Source organism: Vidua macroura, chromosome 14, assembly GCF_024509145.1.
Source record: "Vidua macroura isolate BioBank_ID:100142 chromosome 14, ASM2450914v1, whole genome shotgun sequence".
Lineage (NCBI taxonomy): Eukaryota > Metazoa > Chordata > Aves > Passeriformes > Viduidae > Vidua > Vidua macroura.
Window position 1 is genome coordinate 14,707,404 of NC_071584.1, and position 22,168 is coordinate 14,729,571.

At 40.5% G+C, this 22,168-nt stretch overlaps 2 protein-coding genes across 9 annotated transcripts in view; one reads left to right on the forward strand and one right to left on the reverse strand.

Moving 5' to 3' along the window:
- FHL1 (four and a half LIM domains 1) overlaps positions 1-2,010 on the forward strand; it is a 36,429-nt gene extending 34,419 nt beyond the window's left edge. For 6 of the 8 annotated variants that reach the window (XM_053990041.1, XM_053990046.1, XM_053990047.1 and 3 more), the window contains 2 exons: positions 77-263; positions 1,030-2,010. In XM_053990041.1, the coding sequence (XP_053846016.1) occupies positions 77-263; positions 1,030-1,187 (345 nt within the window). In that variant the 3' untranslated portion in view covers positions 1,188-2,010. The remainder of the gene's footprint in view (positions 1-76; positions 264-1,029) is intronic. The other 2 variants (XM_053990042.1, XM_053990044.1) reach the window with 1 other exon arrangement.
- A 733-nt stretch (positions 2,011-2,743) lies between these two features.
- Positions 2,744-22,168, reverse strand: part of MAP7D3 (MAP7 domain containing 3) — a 43,544-nt gene continuing 24,119 nt past the window's right edge. Inside the window, exons 8-20 of the mRNA XM_053990040.1 lie at positions 20,728-20,826; positions 20,249-20,347; positions 19,055-19,180; positions 17,042-17,187; positions 16,515-16,645; positions 15,673-15,917; positions 11,209-11,344; positions 9,874-10,054; positions 8,669-8,773; positions 8,382-8,435; positions 7,508-7,601; positions 6,894-7,092; positions 2,744-5,785 (exon numbers count right to left, since the gene is read on the reverse strand). Coding sequence (XP_053846015.1) covers positions 5,476-5,785; positions 6,894-7,092; positions 7,508-7,601; positions 8,382-8,435; positions 8,669-8,773; positions 9,874-10,054; positions 11,209-11,344; positions 15,673-15,917; positions 16,515-16,645; positions 17,042-17,187; positions 19,055-19,180; positions 20,249-20,347; positions 20,728-20,826 — 1,925 coding nt within the window. The 3' untranslated portion in view covers positions 2,744-5,475. The remainder of the gene's footprint in view (positions 5,786-6,893; positions 7,093-7,507; positions 7,602-8,381; positions 8,436-8,668; positions 8,774-9,873; positions 10,055-11,208; positions 11,345-15,672; positions 15,918-16,514; positions 16,646-17,041; positions 17,188-19,054; positions 19,181-20,248; positions 20,348-20,727; positions 20,827-22,168) is intronic.

Here is a 22,168-nt window from a genome sequence, read left to right on the forward strand (position 1 = left end):
CCCTACACCCCATGCCTGTGTCACTTCTCTTCTCCCCTGCTGATTCTAAACCACACCTCTGCTCTTTCTCTCCCAGCCCATCACTTCTGGAGGCCTCACTTACCAGGAACAGCCTTGGCATTCCGAGTGTTTCATTTGCTCCAACTGCAAGAAGCAACTGGGTGGGAAGCGCTTCACAGCTGTGGAGGATCAGTTTTACTGCGTTGAGTGCTACAAGGAGTGTGTTGCCAAGAAGTGTGCTGGATGCAAGAATCCTATTACAGGTATGTTGGGTTAAATGCAGCTCGAGGGCAGTGGGTGCTGAAGGTCAGGACAGTGATCCCCCAAAGACAGAGAGCCCAGGGATGGGTAACATCAGAAGCAGGTCTGGTAACCCAAGCCCAATCCCAGCATTTTACATGTGATCTGGCTCTTGAGCCACGTGCTTGTGCTGGATGGAGGCTGAGCTGGTAACTGAGCTCTTCAGCCTCTGCATGTCTCAAATTTACCTCCTTCAAAACTCCCCCACCAGAACTATTCCCACCCATATCTCAGTTTGGGACCCTTAAGTCTAAAACGAGTGGTGTTTTATTGCCCCAAAGGGACACTTGTACCCATTCCGATGTATTCTGCATTTAAAACTCACTGACTACAGAGCTCAGCCCTGAACTGTGGCCACTGTCCTGCCAGTCCCATGAGGCTCACATTCCATCCTGCACTTTAGAGTACAGAGCTGAGCCCACAAATGTTTAGCTCCACCTGTCCTTGCTCCACATCTCTCCTTGACTGTTTGCTGGAGAAAGCAGCAAAGGGAAGAAGTTTATTGCAGAGACAAGCCATGCAAGCCTTACACTTATGTTTCTCCTTCAAGAAACACCAGAAGATGCAACAAAACCATGCCTCAGTTGCCACTCTGGTGTTTCAGGCAGCCCCTGTGGCCTGCAAGCCTAGGGGAGCAGTGGGGCAGCGGGACCAGGCTGTGCTGGTTGGTGGGATAGCCCAGCCAAGGCCGCGCTACTATCGCCGTCCTATAATTGTGTTCTCTCCTAGCAGGATTTGGAAGAGGAACCAGTGTGGTTAACTACGAGGATGAATCCTGGCACGATTACTGTTTCAAATGCACAAAGTGTGCCCGTGGTCTGGCCAACAAGCGCTTTGTTTGCCATAATGGAAAAATTTATTGTGCTGAGTGTCCCAAACGACTGTAAATGAGCAGATGTAAGATGGATTTTAAAGCCCTGCTTTCCCAAACAGCCCTGGTAAAAGAGCAGGTTTTTGCATGTTGAGAATTTTAACTTTTTCCATTTTAGTGTAAGAACTAAATTAGCCTCAATATACTGGGTTTGACTTTTGAAGCTCTTGCAGTACAAAAGCATGTAGCCGCACAAAAATCTAACCTTGTTTCCAAGTAACTCCTAGTATAAAGGCTTGAAATGCTGTTAGATTTAGAGATCCACACACTGCATCATCTGTGTGTGGCTTGAACTAAAACAAATCTAGTTTTAAGCTTATCTGGTATATGATTAAGCTTGGCACTTAACTGAAGTGGGTTTGACAAGGCATGCACCTCTGACACAGAGATGCAAAGATTGCATGTGGGATCAGAGGGATCCATGATTATGCTTCCACAAATACAGATACACAACAAACAGTGCACCATTAATAAGTAATAAATACCTTAGCTTACTCTACAACACCACATTGCAGCACATGTACGGAATGGCTTCATCTTACAGATAACAATGTTTTGGCAGTGACATTTAGCTTAGTTAAGTTTCCATAAACTTGTTTTAGTCTTGATTTCCGTGTGGTTTGCCTGCAAGTTTTCCTCATCAGCTTTTTTTATATCATTGTTTAAACAAGGTTGTCTATGTACAATTATTAATCCATTAACAAGTAGTAAATCTTTCACCTACAACATGCACATGCATTTACAAGTGCCTTAAAAATAGCTCATACAAGGCTAGCTCTCCTATCATGTCAGTGTATCTTTAGTGACTGAATAAAAGTGAGACTAGTGCCTGTTTGGAATCCATAGTCTGGAAATTATTCTTTTTTCATTTTGCCATCTTACATGATTCATGTGTCTTAGGGCTGAGCTACTGAAGCCAAGTCTACTACATTGATACTGGCAAAGTAGGAGTCAGCTGTGCTGTCATTGCACCCTTAAATATCTGAGGACTAAAGCAACAATTTCCATAAACTAATTTTTTTTTTTTTTTTAATATATAACTGACACTGGACCATCTGCCAGAAACAGCTTGTGTGAAAAAGCCCTTTGGAGAGCATATATACAGCCACTGTTCATTCACAGATCTACCATGCTTCAGCAACCTGAATGCTGGTTTAAGGAGGTTTTTTTTCCACAATAGTGAAATACTTTATGAACTGGATCTGCTCCAGCCATTCCCTTTCAACTACTGATAAAGAACCCTTGCAAGAAAATGAAAAGGCAGCATCTTGCTGGTCACTGCTCCACTGCTGGACTCATCCTCACAACACAGAGATGCTGCTACTGCAGGGGAAAGGCAAAGACTGGCAGGGAAAAGCAGGTTAAAGAATTCCTCAGTTCAGAACCCGCCATCAGCATGGACAAACACAGCAAGAGTGAAGGTGTTAGTGCAAATCCCCTCTCCTCCACACAGGCTGCTAGTTTGGGAATCTGGAGCAGTTAGTGCAGCACCAGAGTGCATCCCAAGGCAGGTCAGCATGGCAAGGGGTGGAGAGGCCTAGTAAGGTCACATTTAACATTACAGAAATAAAGCATTGTTCAACTGCAAAGTTTATTTAACTGTGCACATGTATTTACACAGGGCTGGATCAGACCATCCAACAAATCCCAGCACAGAAAAAATATCGGCATCTTTGTTAGAATGATTGTCTCTGCCAGAACAAACAGCTATCATACAAAAATACAGTTCTCCTTTTACCTAAGGCACTGCTCTAAAGTCTAAAACAGTTCTATGGGATTTCTGAACAGCAAGAGGGAGAAGACTGAGGGCTCCTGTTGCAGCTGAGGTGTCGAGGAAAGCACAGGTGTAGTTCCAGCAAAGCCACTGCAAACACAGCTGCTGCTTGGATGCATCACTGGAACTGAGGGATCAGCCAATGGCTTGTAGCAGGTTTTGAGAGAGCTACTCTTTAGAGTAATGACCTATCCAGTCTATCTGTTACAGGAGACATCAGAACAAGGCTGCATTATTACTTTTAGTAGCAATTTTCAGAAGATGCTTCGTTAAACTCTTCATGCTGAAAAAAGCAGGCAAATTCAGGTTAAATAGATTATTTAATGCAGGCTTTAGGGGAAGGGAAATATAAATGCAGCTTGCAGCCACTGTTATAGAGCTGGAACTGGAACACTTGGAATAATTAACATGAACAAAACATGACTTCAATGGTCTAATACTGTTATGTACACAATAAAATAATACTTCCATAGTGTAGATAAATAAGCAATTCAAAAGGAAAACATATTTTAAAAGCCTAACACCTTAAACTGCACCAACAGACAAATCCAGGGACTCAACATTTTTGTAATATATTAGAGCACATGCTGAAAAATGTTTTGATGTTTGCCAATAGATTAAAACATATTAGTGATGGTACAACACTTGTATTTTGAAACTGCCAATATTTTCACATTAGATAATAAGGATTTTTTCTTCTCCATTCAAAATTGAAGATACTCAATTTTGCACTTTTAAATAGCACATGAACCAACAAGCAACAACATTTTTCTAGACATTAAAAAGGGAGTTCAGCTTTAACAAACACTGAGTGAGTCTTTTATTTCATCAAGTTCATTTTAGAAATATGCAAAGTCTGCATCTAAGTGGGGAGCCTCCAGTGGCATGTTCTACATGATACTGATATGAAAATAATAAAAAAAAAGACTCAATCAGGTTACTGTAAAGTCTGTAAAGGGAAAACAAGGAATACTTGAACTAGGAAACCTTATCTAACAATTAGCTAAACGAACAAAAAAAGAACATTAGCACAACAGTTTCCCTGAAATGTTTCAAGGTGCAAATTTGAAGTTTGTCATCCCTCCCCTGTTGTTTTTTGCAAACTTGAAGATGGATAAAGGTAAACAAGCAGCTTTTCAAAACAAGGCCTTCGGTACTTGAGAAAACACTGGATTACTGAAGTGCAATCAGATTATTTCCAGGTCTCTAGTGTTCACAGTTCTGTCCAAAGAGCAAAGAAAAAAAAAATATTTAACCATCATAACTGTGTGTATGCCACATGCATCCATCATCACTGTCAGTCTACATCCAGGAGTGAACACAGAACCACTTGGTCACTTACAGTCCAAAACCAGCACAGTAGGTTTTCTTTCTTTTTTCAGGAGTATTAGTTTTCAAAGTTATGTACAGAGTTCTTAACCTGTACTACATCTATGAATTTTCAAGTTCAAAATTAAAAGGCCACACCTCCTTCACTAAAACGTTAACGAACATGATCACAACAAAGAGTGAACAGCAGAACCACAATAAATTTGTCTATTCCCATGGCTCTGTCTGTTGTGGCCTCAAGGGAAGCCTCCATCAGGGTGTGCCCATGGAACTAAAATTCACAAGACGCAGAGTGACAGAGGAGACTCAGGAAACAGTTCAGTCTAGGAAAGTGCTACACTTTAATCAAAGAAGTGCTACACATCACTGGAAGGAAATGTGGATAGCAAGGCTTGTTTTTCTACTAGCATTCACTTCAACTGATCACACAGTCATTTATCCCATGGAAAGAGATCTCCTGTGAAAACAGCCCTTTGGGGTTTTGCTCCAACACCAGAGAAGTCCAGTCTTACATAAACTGGCTTCCTGAAGCTTCTCTGACACACTATGCACTGTACTGCATCAGGGCTTGGCTTCTCAAGTACATGTGGCTTGAGATGCAGCCCTGCCTCTTTCAGAAAATTCAGAATATTTTGTGTACAGCTTTATTACTCCTCCCAAAATGTAACACAAACATCTGTGGAATTTCAGGTTGGTGTTACTTGCCTCAGTGAAGTGAAAGACTGTTCTACAGTAAGTAGAGAGACAGCTAATACACTGCTAAGAGTCTGAAGAGACCTTGTAAGACCACACAGGTCAGCATCAAAACCAGAACATGCCTAGAAGTGAAAAGGTCTGGTGTGCAGAGTTACATCAGACACCTTTTAAACTATTTTGTATCTTCAAAAGTAGCATGTGCCATTTCATGTGTCTTAGAAAAACCTTAAAGTACAACATATGAGCTTCAATGCTGTTTGGAACTTCACAAGGGCTCAGCTGTGTCTTTGGAAGAGCCTTAATGTTGGGCCTTATCAAGTCCCTAAAAAGGCATCAGTTGGTGACTCCTTTTGACAGAATTCAAGTTAAAAGCACTAAAGAAAGAGCCTTCCCTCCAGTCTACACATTGGAAAAAGTGCCTTGAAAACAAGAAGCTGTAGTTAAGGCAAGGAGAGCAAAACGCAAGGAGGTGAATTGCCTAGCTGGGGGAAGAGGGACAGGGAAGTCAGCTTGGATTACCTGATGAAGCATCTATAGGTTTGGTCAATGAATTCACTGCACCATCTTCCTCAAAAGCCAATTTGGGACTAGAAGGTAGTGTAGCAGCATCATTCAAGTTTTGATTACAGTTACCAGCAGAGATGCTGTCCGAGCTCAGTTTGGTTGACTTGGAATGTACTCCAACATCAATGAACTCCTCAAAAGTCCATGAACCAGATTTTCCATTAAGATTCTGAAGAAGTCCAATTGTATGATCAGCTTCATGAACACCCAACTTCCCCGAGTCATCAATAACCACTTCTTTTGCAGGATGGCTACAAAAAACAGAGAATGGAAAAATAAAAAGCTTGTATTGCAGTTTCCACATGTTTAACCTTACATTGATTCCAGGACTGACAATTTACAGTGTGCATACTCTGCAAAGCACTGAATAACCCACAGGGCATTCCCAGACAAGCTTCAGCTGCCACACGGGATCTCCCCTCCAAGAACCAATGGGGAAGAAAAACTCAGCAATATATGGCCCTTTTTTTACTATGCTAACAGTCCTCAGGTAAGGTTTCTGCATCTACAAATTTGATATGAGAAAATAATCAAAGCTTTAAACTTGTTAGTAAGTCTTGATTTTTGTAGGGCGCATTTTTCCTTTTTTTTTCTCCAGCTAAGACTTTTTGAACACAAAACTAAGTCTCAGAAGACCAGCAATATTTAAAACAGATTCAAAAGCTAAACCCAAGTTACAGACCAATTTTCACTCATTCTTAGGACAATCATGGAAATGTCTTTATATTCCATCACTGGAGGAATGACATTAATTTATCATCACTTTAAAAAAGTGTTCACAATGTCATTTCTAAATCATTAGCATTTAGACAAGTAAATGGAACAAGCATCAGAGGACAAATTTTCCAGTAGCAGATGAAAAAGCTTTATGTTAAAAAAAAAATTGAAACAGTAAAAAATTCAAATTCCTCACTAAGGGAGGCTTCTGCATTTTATCTGGTATTTCAGCACAACTGAAAGTGTTCTAGAACTTTCTGTAGGTTATTCTTCCTTTTCAGTGTTATCCTCCTCCCTCTTGTTTAATGTTTTGTTAATGAGAAGAACTGCAAGGCATTTAAATGGAAAAGGTTTCAAGCCAATGTCTGTTTTTATAATCAACATTGCCATGATGCTGGCTGTGTGTCTCACTTCTCAGCAAAGGCAGCACTGTTAACATGGTGCCATCTAAACAAACAACTATCCTGAGCTACCTGCTCTGTGTGAGGCTGTGAGCTGACAGCACACACCACATGGCTGGAGAAACACACACAGACACCACAAAGCCAGCAAGGTGCTGCAGATTTAAATAAATGCTGCACTGCATTTATTTAAACACAGACAAGAGCTTTCTTGTGTGAGAGCTAAGTGCAGCAGACTCACCTGGAATCCTTTAGCTCAGTAACAGACAGAGACCCCTTGTCACTTTTCAAGTCACTTCCATTCATGAACACTTCACTGGCCTTCACCTCTGACTCGTCTTGTGCCTCAGATTCTGCAGAGATCACGCTTTGTGCAGTCTCTAAACAATCCTCTGCCTCCCCCTTGATGCCCTGGAGCAAGTCAACACCATTTAGCTTTCCTGAACGTTTCAGGGAGGGGGGGAGGAGAGAAAATTAAATACAAGGGGAAAAAGAATGTGAGTAGCAGAATTGCTATTCTAAATGAATAAAATACAAGTGCCAAAAAAATCCCACCTAGTCAAAACCCGAGACACTTGGCTTCAACAGATTCATTTGTCTGTAGACAAGCTGCCTATATCAACATAAAATTTGTTTTTCATCTTCAAAAATCCACTTCTAAAATGAAAGCATGCTGCCTGAATTTCACTCTCAAATAATTTTGACTGATTCTCTGTTCAAGAAGGGAATCCCCCTGGCATGTCTGGGACTGGTGTCTCAGACCATCTCAGTGCTGTTAGGACTGACCTTTTCAACAGAGCTTAAACACCACTGAGACTCACTGCCACCCAGGCCTGACTCACTCAGCTTCCTTACCTGGTTGATCAGTCTTCTCAAGACCCAACTCCTCCTCCTCTTCAATATCCTCTCCCTCCATCACCTCCGAGGCAGACTTCCCTTCATTCTGCAACTGAATTGCCACAGTGTTACTTGGAACAACTCCCTGTCCACACAGTTTCACAAATTCAGTCACAAGACCATTCTGTGCCCAGAAGTGAGGCCACACGAGTTCAAAGGCTCACAGACAACCAGGTCACCCAGCAACACATGCTCTGCAGAGCCAGAGCCTGTGAGACCCACTTCCACCTCCTACCTATTATTCCTGAGCTGCTTTCCTCCTCTTTTCTCCAAGGTGTGTGCTAAATTTTTATTGATTTTCAGCTATTGGAAGACTTGAATATTTGAATGTTCAAAGAGGAACAACTATTCCTCAATATGTACAATTTTTCACAAAACTTAAGTCACTGCATTAATAAAAATACATCCAGTTTTCTGTAGCAATAGTAATCCAAAGAGAATTGCTTTAAGCAGTTCTTCTGCTTTAAGCAAACAGATGATGCCAGAAATCTAAGTTTTCTGGGAAAAGTCTGTCCTGGCTGAATGCACACAGTTTAAAAAAAAATCCATTATTAACCAGTGTTTGGTTAAAACAGTTTTTTAAAACCAGTCTGGAAGTGATAACACCAGATAACATTGTGTCTATAGGCCTGGAACAAAAATGTAACAAAGACTCTTCACACAGCAAACCAAGCAGAAGAATGTGTGCAATGGCAAGCTACTGGAAATTTTTCTGGTGCACCAGAACTCTGCACTTCCTGTGGAAGCCATTTTGTGTAAGGATAACAGAGGAAGACAGGATACAAGGCAAAAAGTCCTATTCTGCATTACACAGATCCAAACAAAAAAGTACCTTGGATTCGTTTTGATCCGATTTTCGTGTTCTTTTCATTATTTCTTCAATTCTCTGTTAAAACATGGAGAACATTTACAATGATATACAGAGCTTTCTATTTCAGCATTCTGGTTAAAATTCATCAATCAGAACACATTTTCATAGTTCATGAGTGTACTATTTTCATCACTGCTTTTAAATTTCACAAACCAGAGTTGGCAGCCTTTAAAAAAACACACTTCTATTTAATTGAATCTGAGACCATTTGCCTGTTCACTTTAAGCTGAGAATTCAAAACAGGCTACCTTTTTTCTTTCAAGCCTTTCCTGCATATTTTGCTGCATAATCCTCTCTCTTTCCAGTCGCTGTCTTTCAGCCTCTTCTTGAGCTTTTGCTTCAGCTTCTTCTCTCTGACAATAAAACAAAAAGAACAGAGCACCCAGTGCATAACTTATTCCTAACAATAAAAAGCAAAGGAGTTACAGAATCCGGTTCAACACAGACAGGAAAATCAGACAATCACTACTTAATATGACCACACAACACAACTAAATGTCAATTACCTAGTTACTGACATGAAATATACATTACTATGACATTCAGAAACTGAAACCAACTATACTGAGGTAAGGCAAATGTTCTGAATGCTGCTCAGCTACTGAATGTTGATGTTCAGACTAAACTTTGGGACCAACGAGGATAATCTATAAAGTAACAAGCCAGCAATTAAATTCTAAATGTGTCAAGGTTAACTTAAAAATCTTGGCAGTCAGGTATTGCTACCAAGACACTTGTTGCTGAACATCTTCTACTCCTCCTACACTGGAAAATCTTTTCCAGTATGACTGGAAAGAAGATAGAAACATAGTTAACACTCTGAGTAATTGTGGTTAACAAACATTTAAAGAAATATCCAGACACATGGCAAAGCCATTCACAGCTCTTTGAACACAAATAATTTCAATGTAAAACTGTTTTAATTTTCAGAATTAATCTAATTGAAGGAAAGCCTGCTTTCTGCAGAGCTGCTCCCTTCAGTTCAAAGGATGCCTTTGCAAAGGTACTTGCTGTGGAAGACTATTCAGCAACAGGAAGAACAGACTTGGAAACACTACCAGTCTTTCTTTGAGAGGAATCAGAACAAACCAGATTACTTTCCTGACAGACCATCTTCTTGTAACTCATAGCAGTCTGCTGGTTAAGGGGGCTCAGTACAAATATTTTACATATGCAAAAGAGCATCCCTGATGACTAAAAAATATATCCCAAAATAGCTGCTTCTGCCCACACTTGAATTTATTAAATGCTAGGGGGGAAAAAAAAATCACAGAGACCAGGGCAAGGCAAGACCTACAGACAGTCTCAAATCCATCTCAAGACAGGATGAACTCAGCCTCACGTCATGCCTGACAGAGATTTGTCAAAACCATTCTGTGAAAGAAAAATCAAAGGCAACCCTCTTGAAACCACAGCAGCAGCTTCTTCCAGGCACACAGCTGGAGCCACAGACCTGCTGCTGAAGCTCTGCGAGTTTTTCCTGCTCCTCCTGTTCCCGGCGGATCCGCTCCTCTTCAGCTTGTCTCTGCTGCTCTCCGTAAGTCACTCTCCTTTCCTCCTCCTGCTTCCGGAGCTCCTCCTCCCGTCGTGCTTTTTCCTCAGTTGCTCTCCTGGCCATTTCTTCTTCTCTGATTCTAGAATTTCCAAGGTACAGATTACTGGGTATTTATTTCTATAAATTGTGCATGCACAAGAGACAAGAGTAGGAAAGGAAGAAAGTTCAAGGCAGTCCAGTCAGAAATAACTGCATAAAGACACTTTCTGGTGTGGATTTACAAATGCCACCATCCAGACTTATCAAAGCAAAAACTTGAATAACTTGGAAGAAATTATCTGTGAGTAAAAGCTCTTTGCTAATTAAGTCAAGGCAATTTACTTAATTAGCAAAGAGTTAATTTGCTCTTAAATTAACTCTTTGTTTAAGGATAACAGAGGAAGACAGGATACAAGGCAAATATGTTTGATTGAGAGCTGGATTAAGCAATGACCATTTAATAAAAACCAGCTGCAACCATGACATGAATATAATCACTGTCAAACATAAATTTAATGGGATTTCCTAAAAGACTCTTTCTTCTATAACCTGAATTCAGAGATACACTGAAGGTGCATACTGCCAGCTCTTGCAGACATACAGGGCAGATCTGACGACATATTTCTAGAGCAGATTATATGCAAGTTTCTGACAGCTTCATATCCACAACTGGGAAACAGACAAAATCTGACATTCTACCCTGTTTATAGAAGGCAGGTGACCCCTGACCTAGAATAAAGTTAGTCAGCACTAACTTAGCTATTTATTTTAACAACTTCTATGCAGTAAGCCAAATGCACACTGATTTACCACTTTGAATTACTTGCCTGTAAGATTCCTGATCCATATTTCATATCACTAAAGTGAGATTTAATGTACCATCAAACCACTGCCTAAGCTGATCAAAGGGAAGTTTGATACGGAGAGTTTGACTCTTTCAAACCAAATACAAACAAACCAAACACAAGTGGTGCAAAAAGCACATTCTAGTTGTGAAACAAACAAAAGCCCCATTGGTGCCTGGAAGGAAAAAGAAACAGTGACTTCACAGGGACTGTGCATTACATATGTACTGAGATACAAACTGATGTTACACTAACCTGTACCAGGTTGGTGCCAGTGCCTCTCAGCTTCAGGAACTGTATTAACATTTGCAGGAACTTAAATAAAAACTTAGAAAACATATACAGCTGGAGTGTCTTTCCAACCATACCCCACCAATGAAAGCATCCTTTCCTTCTTCTCAGTTGTTACCTTTCCTCTTCTTGTCTCTGAATTCTTTCTTGGTCTTCACGCTCTCTTTGCTCCCGTGCCAGACGTCGCTTCTCTGTCAGGATTTTAGCAGCTTCTTCAGCTGTGGTGGTCCCTGCTACTGTTTTGCTACCTGATTCTGCAAAGGTTAAAAGAACCTGTTGTTAGCAAGTTCCAGGAACTTAAAATTATGAAAGATGTTATCTCTGTGAGATGAGATCTTATGGCCACCTGATTCAGTACCTTTTCCATCAGTGCTTATCACACAGTGATTGCACCTTTATCTGTAACAGGCCTGCAAGAGCCAAAGGGGAGCCCTGAAGGGGCAGAGCCACAATATCTCACTGACACTGAAAGAGTAACAGCTCATTTCAACAGTGATCCAGCCATATTCCAGATGATACACTTAAAGATACTCTCCAATTATTACAGCATTTAAAAACATGTCTCTGACAAGACACCCTTATTTCTGTAATGCTTGAACAATGAGAAGAAAACTGGGGAAAAAAAAAGCTACTTTAGGAAATACCTTTCACTTCCTTCTAATAAACCTGAATGCACAGGACCCTAAAGAAGAAATTATCATTCTTTTATTTTTCTTGTTTCATAACATTAACATTCATGGCTTTATATTTACGGAGTATCTTAGAGTGCAAATGATCATCATTTTATCTGGCCATGAAGGCACATTCTAATGACTTCAGTAATACCATATTTCTACACATCAGCAACAAATCAATTTCCAATTTACATGGAGATCAAAACAGCTTCAACCACCAGGTGAGTAGATCTTTGCAGGTCCTGCTGTTTATGCTTCTTCATGACCTGCCTGGTGTTCTGGTGTCTGAACATCAGAGGCACTATTACAAATTAACATCAGGAAAAAAGTCAAAACAGAACCATCCTGCCATCCAGCTGCTCTGAAAGAACTCTAATTTCTATCAGTTATTCCCATTCCCTAGAAATATTTCAGTTTGAATGTGATTTAAGAGCTCATCATCTGAATATGCAGAGAATCAGCTCTTGATGTCAGCAGAGCAGCAGCATCATAATTTTTGTGAGGACCTGCCTTTCTCCTGAATATTTCACAAATCAGCACATGTGTGTTTGCTTAACATTTATAAAGCCTTGAAGTCAAGGTAATTTTAATGAACTATGACATCAGGGTTTGACCACTTGTTTTACTTCTGACCTGAAGACAAATCATTCAAAACACAAGGTCATCATTAGGAACTTTAATACCTGAAAAGCTGCTTAGGCCCCATGGACACGTAATCACTACCTGCAGCTGCAGGGTATAATTACACACAGCAAACTCTCAGCAGCTGAATCATGGCTGTCTTTTGTGCATAAAAATTCTTCTTGCAGTCCTAGGAAAAGCATTTCAGCACTGATGTAGTGCAGGCATAGAGAGTGTTCTAACATTTAGATTTATCCAAAGCTGAGAAAACACCACCTCCCCAGACAACACATTACTTCTGATGTGGGAAAAAGTTGCAGTGATGTTGGTACTAACAAAAATCAGCCATGACTGTTCCAAATTTGAACTCAGTCAAAAGAGGTCCTCCTCCTCCTGAGCAAGAAAGACCATTTTGCATTTACAAAAACCATTAGCAGATCTGCCTATTCAAGACACGCAGATGTTATTCTTCCAATATTCTGTAATTTACTAGGTTTCATTTACTGTTGCCAGTGTACAGCCATGAAGAAGTCAAAATGTCTCTCTCTTCCTCTGTCATATGAGTGTACTTTCTGTTCAGACTACTCACTTTTCACAGCAGAGGCCATTTGTTGTTGCACGTTTGTAATCTCTCCCAGTTGTATCAAATCTGCTTGACATTTAATGTCAGGTTTAACCTATCTCCCCTCCTCAGAACTGAACCTAAATAAGAACCTAATGCACAGCAAGAAGTCTAAAGGTTTTAGACTTAAGTTCTAGTGTTACAGCATGGTGACAGCTTAAGTATAATATCAGGTACTGACAGAAGAAAATTAGTCACAACAGTTCAGAACACTGCAGATATGGAAAGAACAGGGGGAAAAAAGAAGAAAGGGTTGGGGACCTTTCCACTGCCTTTTCACTTCTGCAGTTTTATTGATGATTTCCATATGGTTATTTCAATACTGTTTTCATCTCCATGTACCCCTGTACAGGTTGTTTCCACACGGCAGGACATGAGATTTCCCAACATGATTGATAACACACCTTAAGAAAATTCAGGCAGTCTTTTACACTCAGCTTCCTTTTCCTTGTACTTCTAGTCATTACTGGTAAGAACAGTCTTTTTATCAAAGGACTTCCCTTTTTGTAAGGGAAGGGGAAAGACAGAAAAAGGCAAGAGAAACAATCTCTGAACACTTGCAAAATGTAGTACTATCTGGATGGAGGGAAGATTCCAACAGATTTCAAGGTAAGTAATTAATTCACAATTAATCTAGGAGTCATATTTCAAAGCCTTCAATACCCAGATACAAAATGTGAGGCTCCATGATAGTTTATTACCTATCATCATGCATAAGGTGAGAGCTCATGAAGGAGCACTTCTTATGCTTTAAGTTGAACAAGCCTTTTAATTCTCAGAGAAGCTGCGAGAGGCTGCTGCCAGAAATGACAACTGCTCCAGTCACTGAAAAATAAAAAGTGTTTTACTGCGGAAGAGTATATTGCAGTAGGAAGACACAAAAAACAAGACAAAAACTTGATTGCTGTCAGCAACAGGCAAACAAGTTCAGTTTGAAGGAGAAGAAATGAGATGAAGATACAAGTGCACAAAGCTGAAAGTAGGCTAAACCTACAAGACCTAGAGACTGATTTGCCACATGCCATTCACTGGTGTGCTCTGACTTCAGAAGCTGTCTGGGACAGGGAATTGCACCAACCCATGGGGTGAACTGCTGACACAGACCTGTAAAATGAAAATTGCCTTGAAAACTGAAAGCAACTTCTTAAGAAAAAAGATTTTGGCTCACATAGCAATATTGCAGTGTACCAAAACATTCAAAGAGAGAAATGAAATAATCTCTTATTTTGAAGAACATGCCCACTATTTCCTTTTGTTCTATGTGTCAAACAGAGAAAAAGAGCTTTGTCCAGCCCCAGTAGGAATCACTACAAAGATGATTATTTTGAAATTAGAAATAAGCTAAAAGGAAAACAGATAAACTGGGTTAATACAGTTTCAGAAGTCAGTGTAGAGAGGAGACAGATCAGGCATCCAAGGAACACGGACAGGGGTTCTTGCTCCAGAACAACTGGAAGATACAGGACTAGGACACATTGTTATGGAGGCTTCAGCCAGCTGATGACATTGATCAACAGTGATGATGCTCTGAGGCACACAAGACATTTATCCATATTATGGTAGCACACTGAGGGATGGAAGTTCTGACTGCAAAGACAAAGGACGGGACACCAAAGACAGATATGCGACTTCGTACAAACATCCACCTCTGACAGCCAGGCTTCCTTCCACAGGAACACATGCCCAGAGAGCTCTACCATGAGTTCTTCAGGTGAATGACACTTCCTCATATCCAACAGAAGCCATATCAGAAGGAGCCTCAGAAGTGGCAGAGAAGAGGAACAGCCCAGGGAAGCACACAGGAACCGCACATGCAGTAACGTGCAGCAAGCACATGTTGCCACTTACCTGGTGTGTGAGGGATTCACCCCCAGTACTGCCCACTGGCTCTAACTTACATTCTAAAGATCCCTCTTTTTCCTGTCAAGGGTCCCCTAAGTCCTTCTGCACAGTGTATTGCCTGCCAGACCTCATCAGAAGGCTCTCCCAGATTCTGTTGGAGATGGCAGCTGGCATTTTCCCCAGGGACAGAGGCCAGGCTCACGTGGCACAATGAAGAGGACTAGAACACTAATTACTTATCTGGTATATGGCTCTCCTTAATTTACCAGGATAACTTCTCAGTGTGTCTTGTGAACTGATCACTCTTCCCAAGGCAGCAATGATTACACACTCACTGGAACTTAGGCCAAGGCAGCCTTCAAGCATTGTGAAAACTCTCTCTTATCCTGTGATGAACAGGAGCTGATTTTGTCCTCCAAGAAGGTATCTACAGGAGCGTTTTAAGAACTACCAACTGAACTGAAAGACCTTTGTGTAGTTTAACTATTGACTTTACAAATTTAAGCTAGTAGATCCCTGAGCTAAAGCAGCTGAAGCCCAAAAGGCAAAGAGGATTTCTGCTTTTCTTAAAATTACAATACAAGTAGTAATATTGAAAGCTCCTGACTTAAATAGCCAAGTCAAATAAACCAATTACTGCATTAAAATTCACATCCTAAAGTCACACCATGGAAAAACTATTATATAATGAGCAATGAACAGCTTCTGCCTTAAAACATCCCACCCTCCAGGGCTCTGCCTCATGAGCCAGTTGTTTCCCCACTCCTAGCACACACTGGAGAGGCCTGGAGCAGGAGTGAGTCAGACATTGAGAAACACCCACCTTCTTTGGTCTTTGTGCTAGCTGCTCCTGCATCCCTCTCCAAGGCTGGGGAAGCACCTTGATCTTGTCCTATTCCTTCTGTGCTCTTATCCTTTGGTTTGCTCTCTGCTTCAGTTTTCTTTTTGGTAATGTTTATAACACTTGGTGTGAGAGATGGACGCTGGATGGGTGCTGATTTAGAGACTGGAGTAGGAGATGGTGGCCTTTGTTTAGACACACCAGGTGAAGGTGGGCGAGTCTTCTGTCTGTTGAAATAAAGAATATTTTTCAGAGTGAACAATGAAAATCTCAACCACGTGCCTGAGGACAGCAGTCTCCTTTGTTTAGTTTATATTACGTATCTCACTTTCAAAATAATTGCACCCACAAATTACTGGTGCCTTCCCCATAAAACTCAAGTCAAGATTCCACGACACCTTGGGCAACCAGCCTTGCTACTTAGGGGCTAACATCAAAACAGGACTGCTAGCCCAGATCTCCATTTACTCCACATCTAGGACGAACCTCATGATTCCTATCCAAGAAACTTCCTATGCTAATACAGGTGGATCACTTTAATCAAAAGTTTGCAGGCTTTTGTTGGTTTTAGTGCACAGACTGCACAGAAGATTAGGGTGTTTTTTGTCTACACAACAAAGGTTGAAGTAAAAGCTGCATCCCTACTTTGGGAAAGGGAAATTGGACCCAAAAAGAAGACTTTTCTGTACAAACACAGCATAGCACAGGTCATCCAAACTCTAACAGGTCAGCTGTCTTGAGACAGGAAGAAGCCTTCATTTTGTGCTGAATAAAAGGTGTTTACACGTATCTGACAGCAGAAGAGGTTTAACCTGGGCACGTACCTGACTGCAGAAGGGGATGGAGGACGCTTCACCAAATTAGCAGGAGAGGGGGATCTTCTACGAGCAGACACGGACGGTGAGGGAGGGCGCCTCAAGCCAGAACCTGGGGATGGTTTTTCTGTCTCTGATTTCTAGAAGATACACAAAAACACAATACTGCTGACTCTCTAGAATACATTGCAGACAAAGGAGCTGCTATTTCCACAAGCAAGTGGTCAACAAGACACACTTTGAATTTCCTTTATGTTCCAAAACACAGACCTAGTCCGTGTTTAATTTTTACATAAATTAAAGTTTGGGAACCATAAGCAGCAAGATACAAGATACAAGATTCAAGATACAGGAGAGATCAAGTACCATAAAATTCCAATTTTCTTTTAATACTCTCTATTTTTAGGCAAATGCTACTGTACATTTCATTAATGCTTATTGAAAGCAGCAGCAAAGAGGGGAAACAGGATCCCATCCTGAGCTGTTCCAACCCCCCAGATTAATAGAAACTTAATTCCTGTGGGTTTTCAACAAACCTGGGTTGAATCAGGTGAACTTGCATCAGATGAAGACACAGAGGACTTCAATCTGTCGATGCTACGGCTGCGCACCGGCACTTTAGGAGCTGGGACTGGGGAATTGATGGAACTGGCTGAAGCTGAACGAGGACAGAGGTGAGATTCTATAAAAGTTAGGAATTTGACAAGACAAAACAAGAACCAAGTGCACAGCATAAGAACAGGAGAGAAGGAAGAGGGAGAAAAAGAGAAAGAGAGATTGTGTGTGTTAGAAACCATACAGGGAAACACCGCAGGCAGTGCACAGTGCAACGGGTCACGGACAGACACCACCACACAATTAGTACTTGGGAAGCAACAGCACCAAGAATAAACACTCTGAAAGCAGCAGTCTGGAGTAGATAAAAATAAAATGCTTTTCCAAAAATGGACCAAATTTGCAGTAGAGCAGCATTACTTTAATTTTAGTCAAGTTGCATTCGATCACAAATGCTTCCGTTTCAATGGCTTAGCATCTTTCCTGACAATTTCTTCATGACAGGGTCAGATTTCAAGCATGTTTCCTCTATACTCAAGGAGGAAACCTTCCTTCTTTTCAAAGGTGGTGTAAAAAAAATCTATCAAGACAAAAAGGTTAACTATTTAACTATGATACCTTTCTGACCTGAAGTGTCAATCTCTTCACATATAAGATACTGGAAGAAATTTTATCTTATTACTTTTTTACTAACATGATCACAGACAGATAAACACATATAGATGCAAAAATATTCTAAATTTAGATATTGGATTCTTCTATAATTAAAATAAATTGTGACAAATGCAGCACTTACTTTTGTAACTTTATGGAAAATACATTTTATTTTTGTATTTGCAGCATTTGTGCAAGGAGACCTGCATTCTGTTTGTGCACAGGTTGTGTTAAAGCACAGGTACTTTTCTACTGAAATAAAAAAGTACCTCTAAATAAACTTAAAAAAATGTATCTTTAATTCAGCAATAGTGAGTGTTACATGCTAACAGTAACAGAAAAAAAGATGGCATTTCCCCACATGACATGAACTGAAGAATTCATGGTAAAATAAAAGCAGCACATACACAGGTGTGTAAAAATATGACTATTGACTACAAACCAAAAAATAAAAACTGGTTATTAGGCAAGGGGAACAGTGTGGAAATGTCACCATTACTGATAAGGACCAAGTGAAATGGTGTACGATAAAAAATAAAGATGTGATTTCATATTAAAGAAGAAACAGGCAAAACTGGGAACACAAGTTGAAGGTAAAAGAAGAGAAAGGACTCCACATTGCTTCCAGAGATGCATTTACTGGGTCATTATTAATCAACCAGTAACAATTCCAGGACATGTGGGATGCAGCTAGGGGGGCTTGCCCACGATGCAAATTCCTGCTCTACTGAGCCTGGTGTGGACATATCAGGTCAGTCTGGACCAACACAAACTGCTCGAGTCAGCCAGGGTTTCTGTCTTCTGTTATACCTTGACTTCTCCTACCAGCTGAACAAAGCCAGCTCAGGGTTCCCTGTACTTATCTTAAGGTAACTCTGTTGTCATGTTCCTGCAAGATTTTCTTCCCCTAAAGAAATTTAAGTTTTGCACTTTGAAATTATAGGTTTGCTTGGTTTGTTCTTTTTTTTTTTTTTCCCTTTCATAACCTAGTACTGCTCTAACCAGAATGTCTCAGATTGAGTCGAGGGTACAAATGCAGATCTCTATCAGTTAAAAACCACACACAAAATCCCCAGAATGAACACCAGCATCTGGTTCTCTGCAGAGCAAGTAAACCAGCACTGGAGTTTAAAAGCCAATATTATTATATGGTTTTGTAAAGTAAACATGCAACATAGCACATGAATTTGCTATTAATGACCACAGAAAACACCAGGTAAGTAATATTACACACAACTGTCTGATTCAGACAGAAGTGTAGCACAGTTAGCAGCTACCATCTAAGTCCTTGCTTGAAGACAAGTGTGTAAAATCTTGAGGCTTTGCTGCCCTCCTGTTACCTGAGGGGTCCTGTCCATCAGCCGACAAGGTAGCAGCACTTTTACTCCTAGCTAGGGAGGCCTGTGTGGGGGCGAGGAGGCGGCTGATTACGCTACTGTCCAGGGGACTGAGCTGGGAGCGACGAGCTGGACGACAGGAACAAACCAAAAAGGATCCAACATGAAATCGTATCATGGAAAAGACAAGCAGTACAAAGCAAAGGAAGACTGAGCATTGTTGCAAATGGTAATAGTTTTGGAAGAACAATACTGAAGTCATGGAGGGGGAATTCCAAACTAAAAGCACAAAAAAGTTAAACACTGCAATCTCTTATGTTGCACTTCTTGTTCTTGCCTTGCTTAGTACAAGTCATTTTAATGTGCAGACTGGCACATGTACAACAGAGGTGAATGCTGAATCCAGTCAAAGTATGAGACCTTTTTGACTGAGCTCTTCAGAGCTACATTCTCGAGATTGCAGGAAAGGCTGTTTTGACATAATAAACAGAAGGCTTGCAAGTCAAAGCCAGCAGTTATGGTCAAGCATCGCCTGCACACACAGATTCACATGGACAGCACCCAACATTCTCTCATACAGGAAAGATTCTGAAGCAGAAATAATTTCAACTGTTGGCAACAGCTGCTAAAAAGGAAAGTTTCAGAATTGTTAACTCAGAGGGAAAAACACGTTAGACAAGGTGCTATTCCTCAGGTTTAGGAGGAGCTCCCAGGAAAGAGGTTATTTGTAACCTAGTGGGGAATACACAGACCAAAAGAGAGTGAAGTGAGAACAGGTTTCTTCCTTCTGCATGCACATGATTTACGTCAGCAGCAGGAACAGAGAAGTTACTTCTAAACTGAATAATGAAAAGGAACTTAAAAAAGCAAAGGTAAGATTTAACTAAGAAGTGAACAGATCAGTGACATTTTTACCATTTCTGACCCTTCAATCTACCAGCTCTCAAATAGATTGCTTTCTTAAGCAGACACATGTTGCTATCTACTTGCAGTGCCATTTAATAAAGACTAAGGCCGCCTTAGAGGATTTCTTTTTCTGTCCAGAAGTAAAACTTTAACTTATACAATTTTATATTTAACACTGGGTAACTAAAAAGCCATTAAAAAGAAATTTAAGAACCTAGGAAACTAGTGAAATCAAGCCTATCCAAACTTTAAAGGCTTTTAAAAAAATATTCAGTTTTATGAAACAACCACCTGGTTTTTCTTCCTTTTTCACTTTTTCTAGCTCTGGAGAGGATTGGGGTTTACTACTCATTCTACTCAAAGATGTGCTCCTCTTCTTTTCTGTTCCTCCTAGAGACCAAGCGTAAGGAAGATTATTTTTAACAAGATATGATTTTCTAAATTGCCATCCCATGCTTTGCTTTTACGAATCAGCTAAAACCATCAGTGTATCATTATGAAGCACTATTTTCTCATGAGTTAAATGGTTTGGCTACCATTTGTCTACTTTCCCCCCACCCTTCCACATTTCAGAGGAATAAGGCTGGTTTGGAGACAGTTACCCAATATCTGGCACTGCAATGTGCATAATGATATTTATGCCACAGTGCACAGACTGCATGAATGCCTGAGTGCAAACATTTATAATGGAACTGGGACATGGTTTAAAGTCATCTTTGAATATTCCATTTACTGCCTCCCAATTCTCAAAACAAACTGGTTTCTAGCACCTTTCTGTTCCACCTGTGAACCTTTGGGTGCTGACTGCTGGGAATGTGGAGAGACTTTGTTACTCAGTCTGTTTAATGAGGCACTTCTCTTTGTGGTACCTGGAAGTGAAAGTGCATGGATTAATTATGCTGAAAAGCCCAGAGGTCCCCTCCAACACCTGCCCCACTTCCCTAAGAGAGAGAGGAATGATTAAGTTGCTTTATAATATTGAATTCTTCAGAAGCAGAAAAACTGGATCAGGGAAGAACCACTTTATATAAAGCATTACTTTTTTTTTATTTCTGCATGTTTCTGATCACAGTAGCAGGATGTCAGCCACAACAGATTCTTGTTTGACCTACTGAGGCCATCCTTGTACACCTTTAAAATACATGAGAATTTTAAAAGACAACTGCTCACAGTCTCTATGAGTATGAGTGAGCCTAGTATTAACACAGTGGTAACTGGAGATACTCCACTGATCCAGGACAAGCATCATTTTCTCATTTCCACATTCTGCTCCTTCACCCTCCCAGGCACACATGCACAACAGAAGCAATCTCGTTCATTTTGGGACTGTATTTAACATCCTGTGAATTTACCCATCTTTTTACCAAACAGACAGCTCTCCCCAAGTGTCAGATTGAGAGCACAGGATCACTCTAAGTCACCCTCTACATCCTGATCATATAGATCACTTGGAGTCCTGTCTAAATTTGTTGTATTTCAAGCCACCTGAGAATATTTTCTCCAAAGTGACTAAGGATTCACAAAGGATTTCAGGGTATGACAATAAGTTTGAAAGCAATCCCAATTAGTTGATAATTAGTGATTTCCTTTGAAAGAGGTTTAATTTGTACTTTACAGCCCTGCTTCTGACTCATATCCAGAGCTGAACCCTGCAGACACATAATATATAAATATAATTTAAAATCACAAGCAGCCTCCAGTGACTCAGAGCCCCTGCCAGTATAAATATAGTCACTAATTTCCCTACCAGGCACAGAGTGGATGAGCACAAATTTTTCTGCTGCATCACCTTCCAACACGAACCAGCAAAACCACCTTCAGCTGTGTCTGTGTCAGGGATTCTTTTAGCTCAGTTTGCTTGATCAGAGGCTGCAGACTGGCAGAGCACTGCAGCACAGACTTAGCTGAATCTGCTTTTGTATTAAACAGCTTTTAGCTTATTCATCATTTGAGACAAACAAACAAGCAAAAGCAAAATCTTCCATATTTGCGATATAGGCAGGTTCATATGAAACTCTGGGAAGATCCCAAATAACAAAATCTCATGCTAGAACAAGCCAAAGTATGTGCTCCTACAAATAGTTTTTATTTATCTTAACAAGTATATTAGGACAATTCCTTATCAAAATTGATTTTTTCCCCCTCTCATTGGCAATCAAATGACTGAAGCTGTCTAACAGAAAAAGGCAAACTTTATTTTCATACTATATC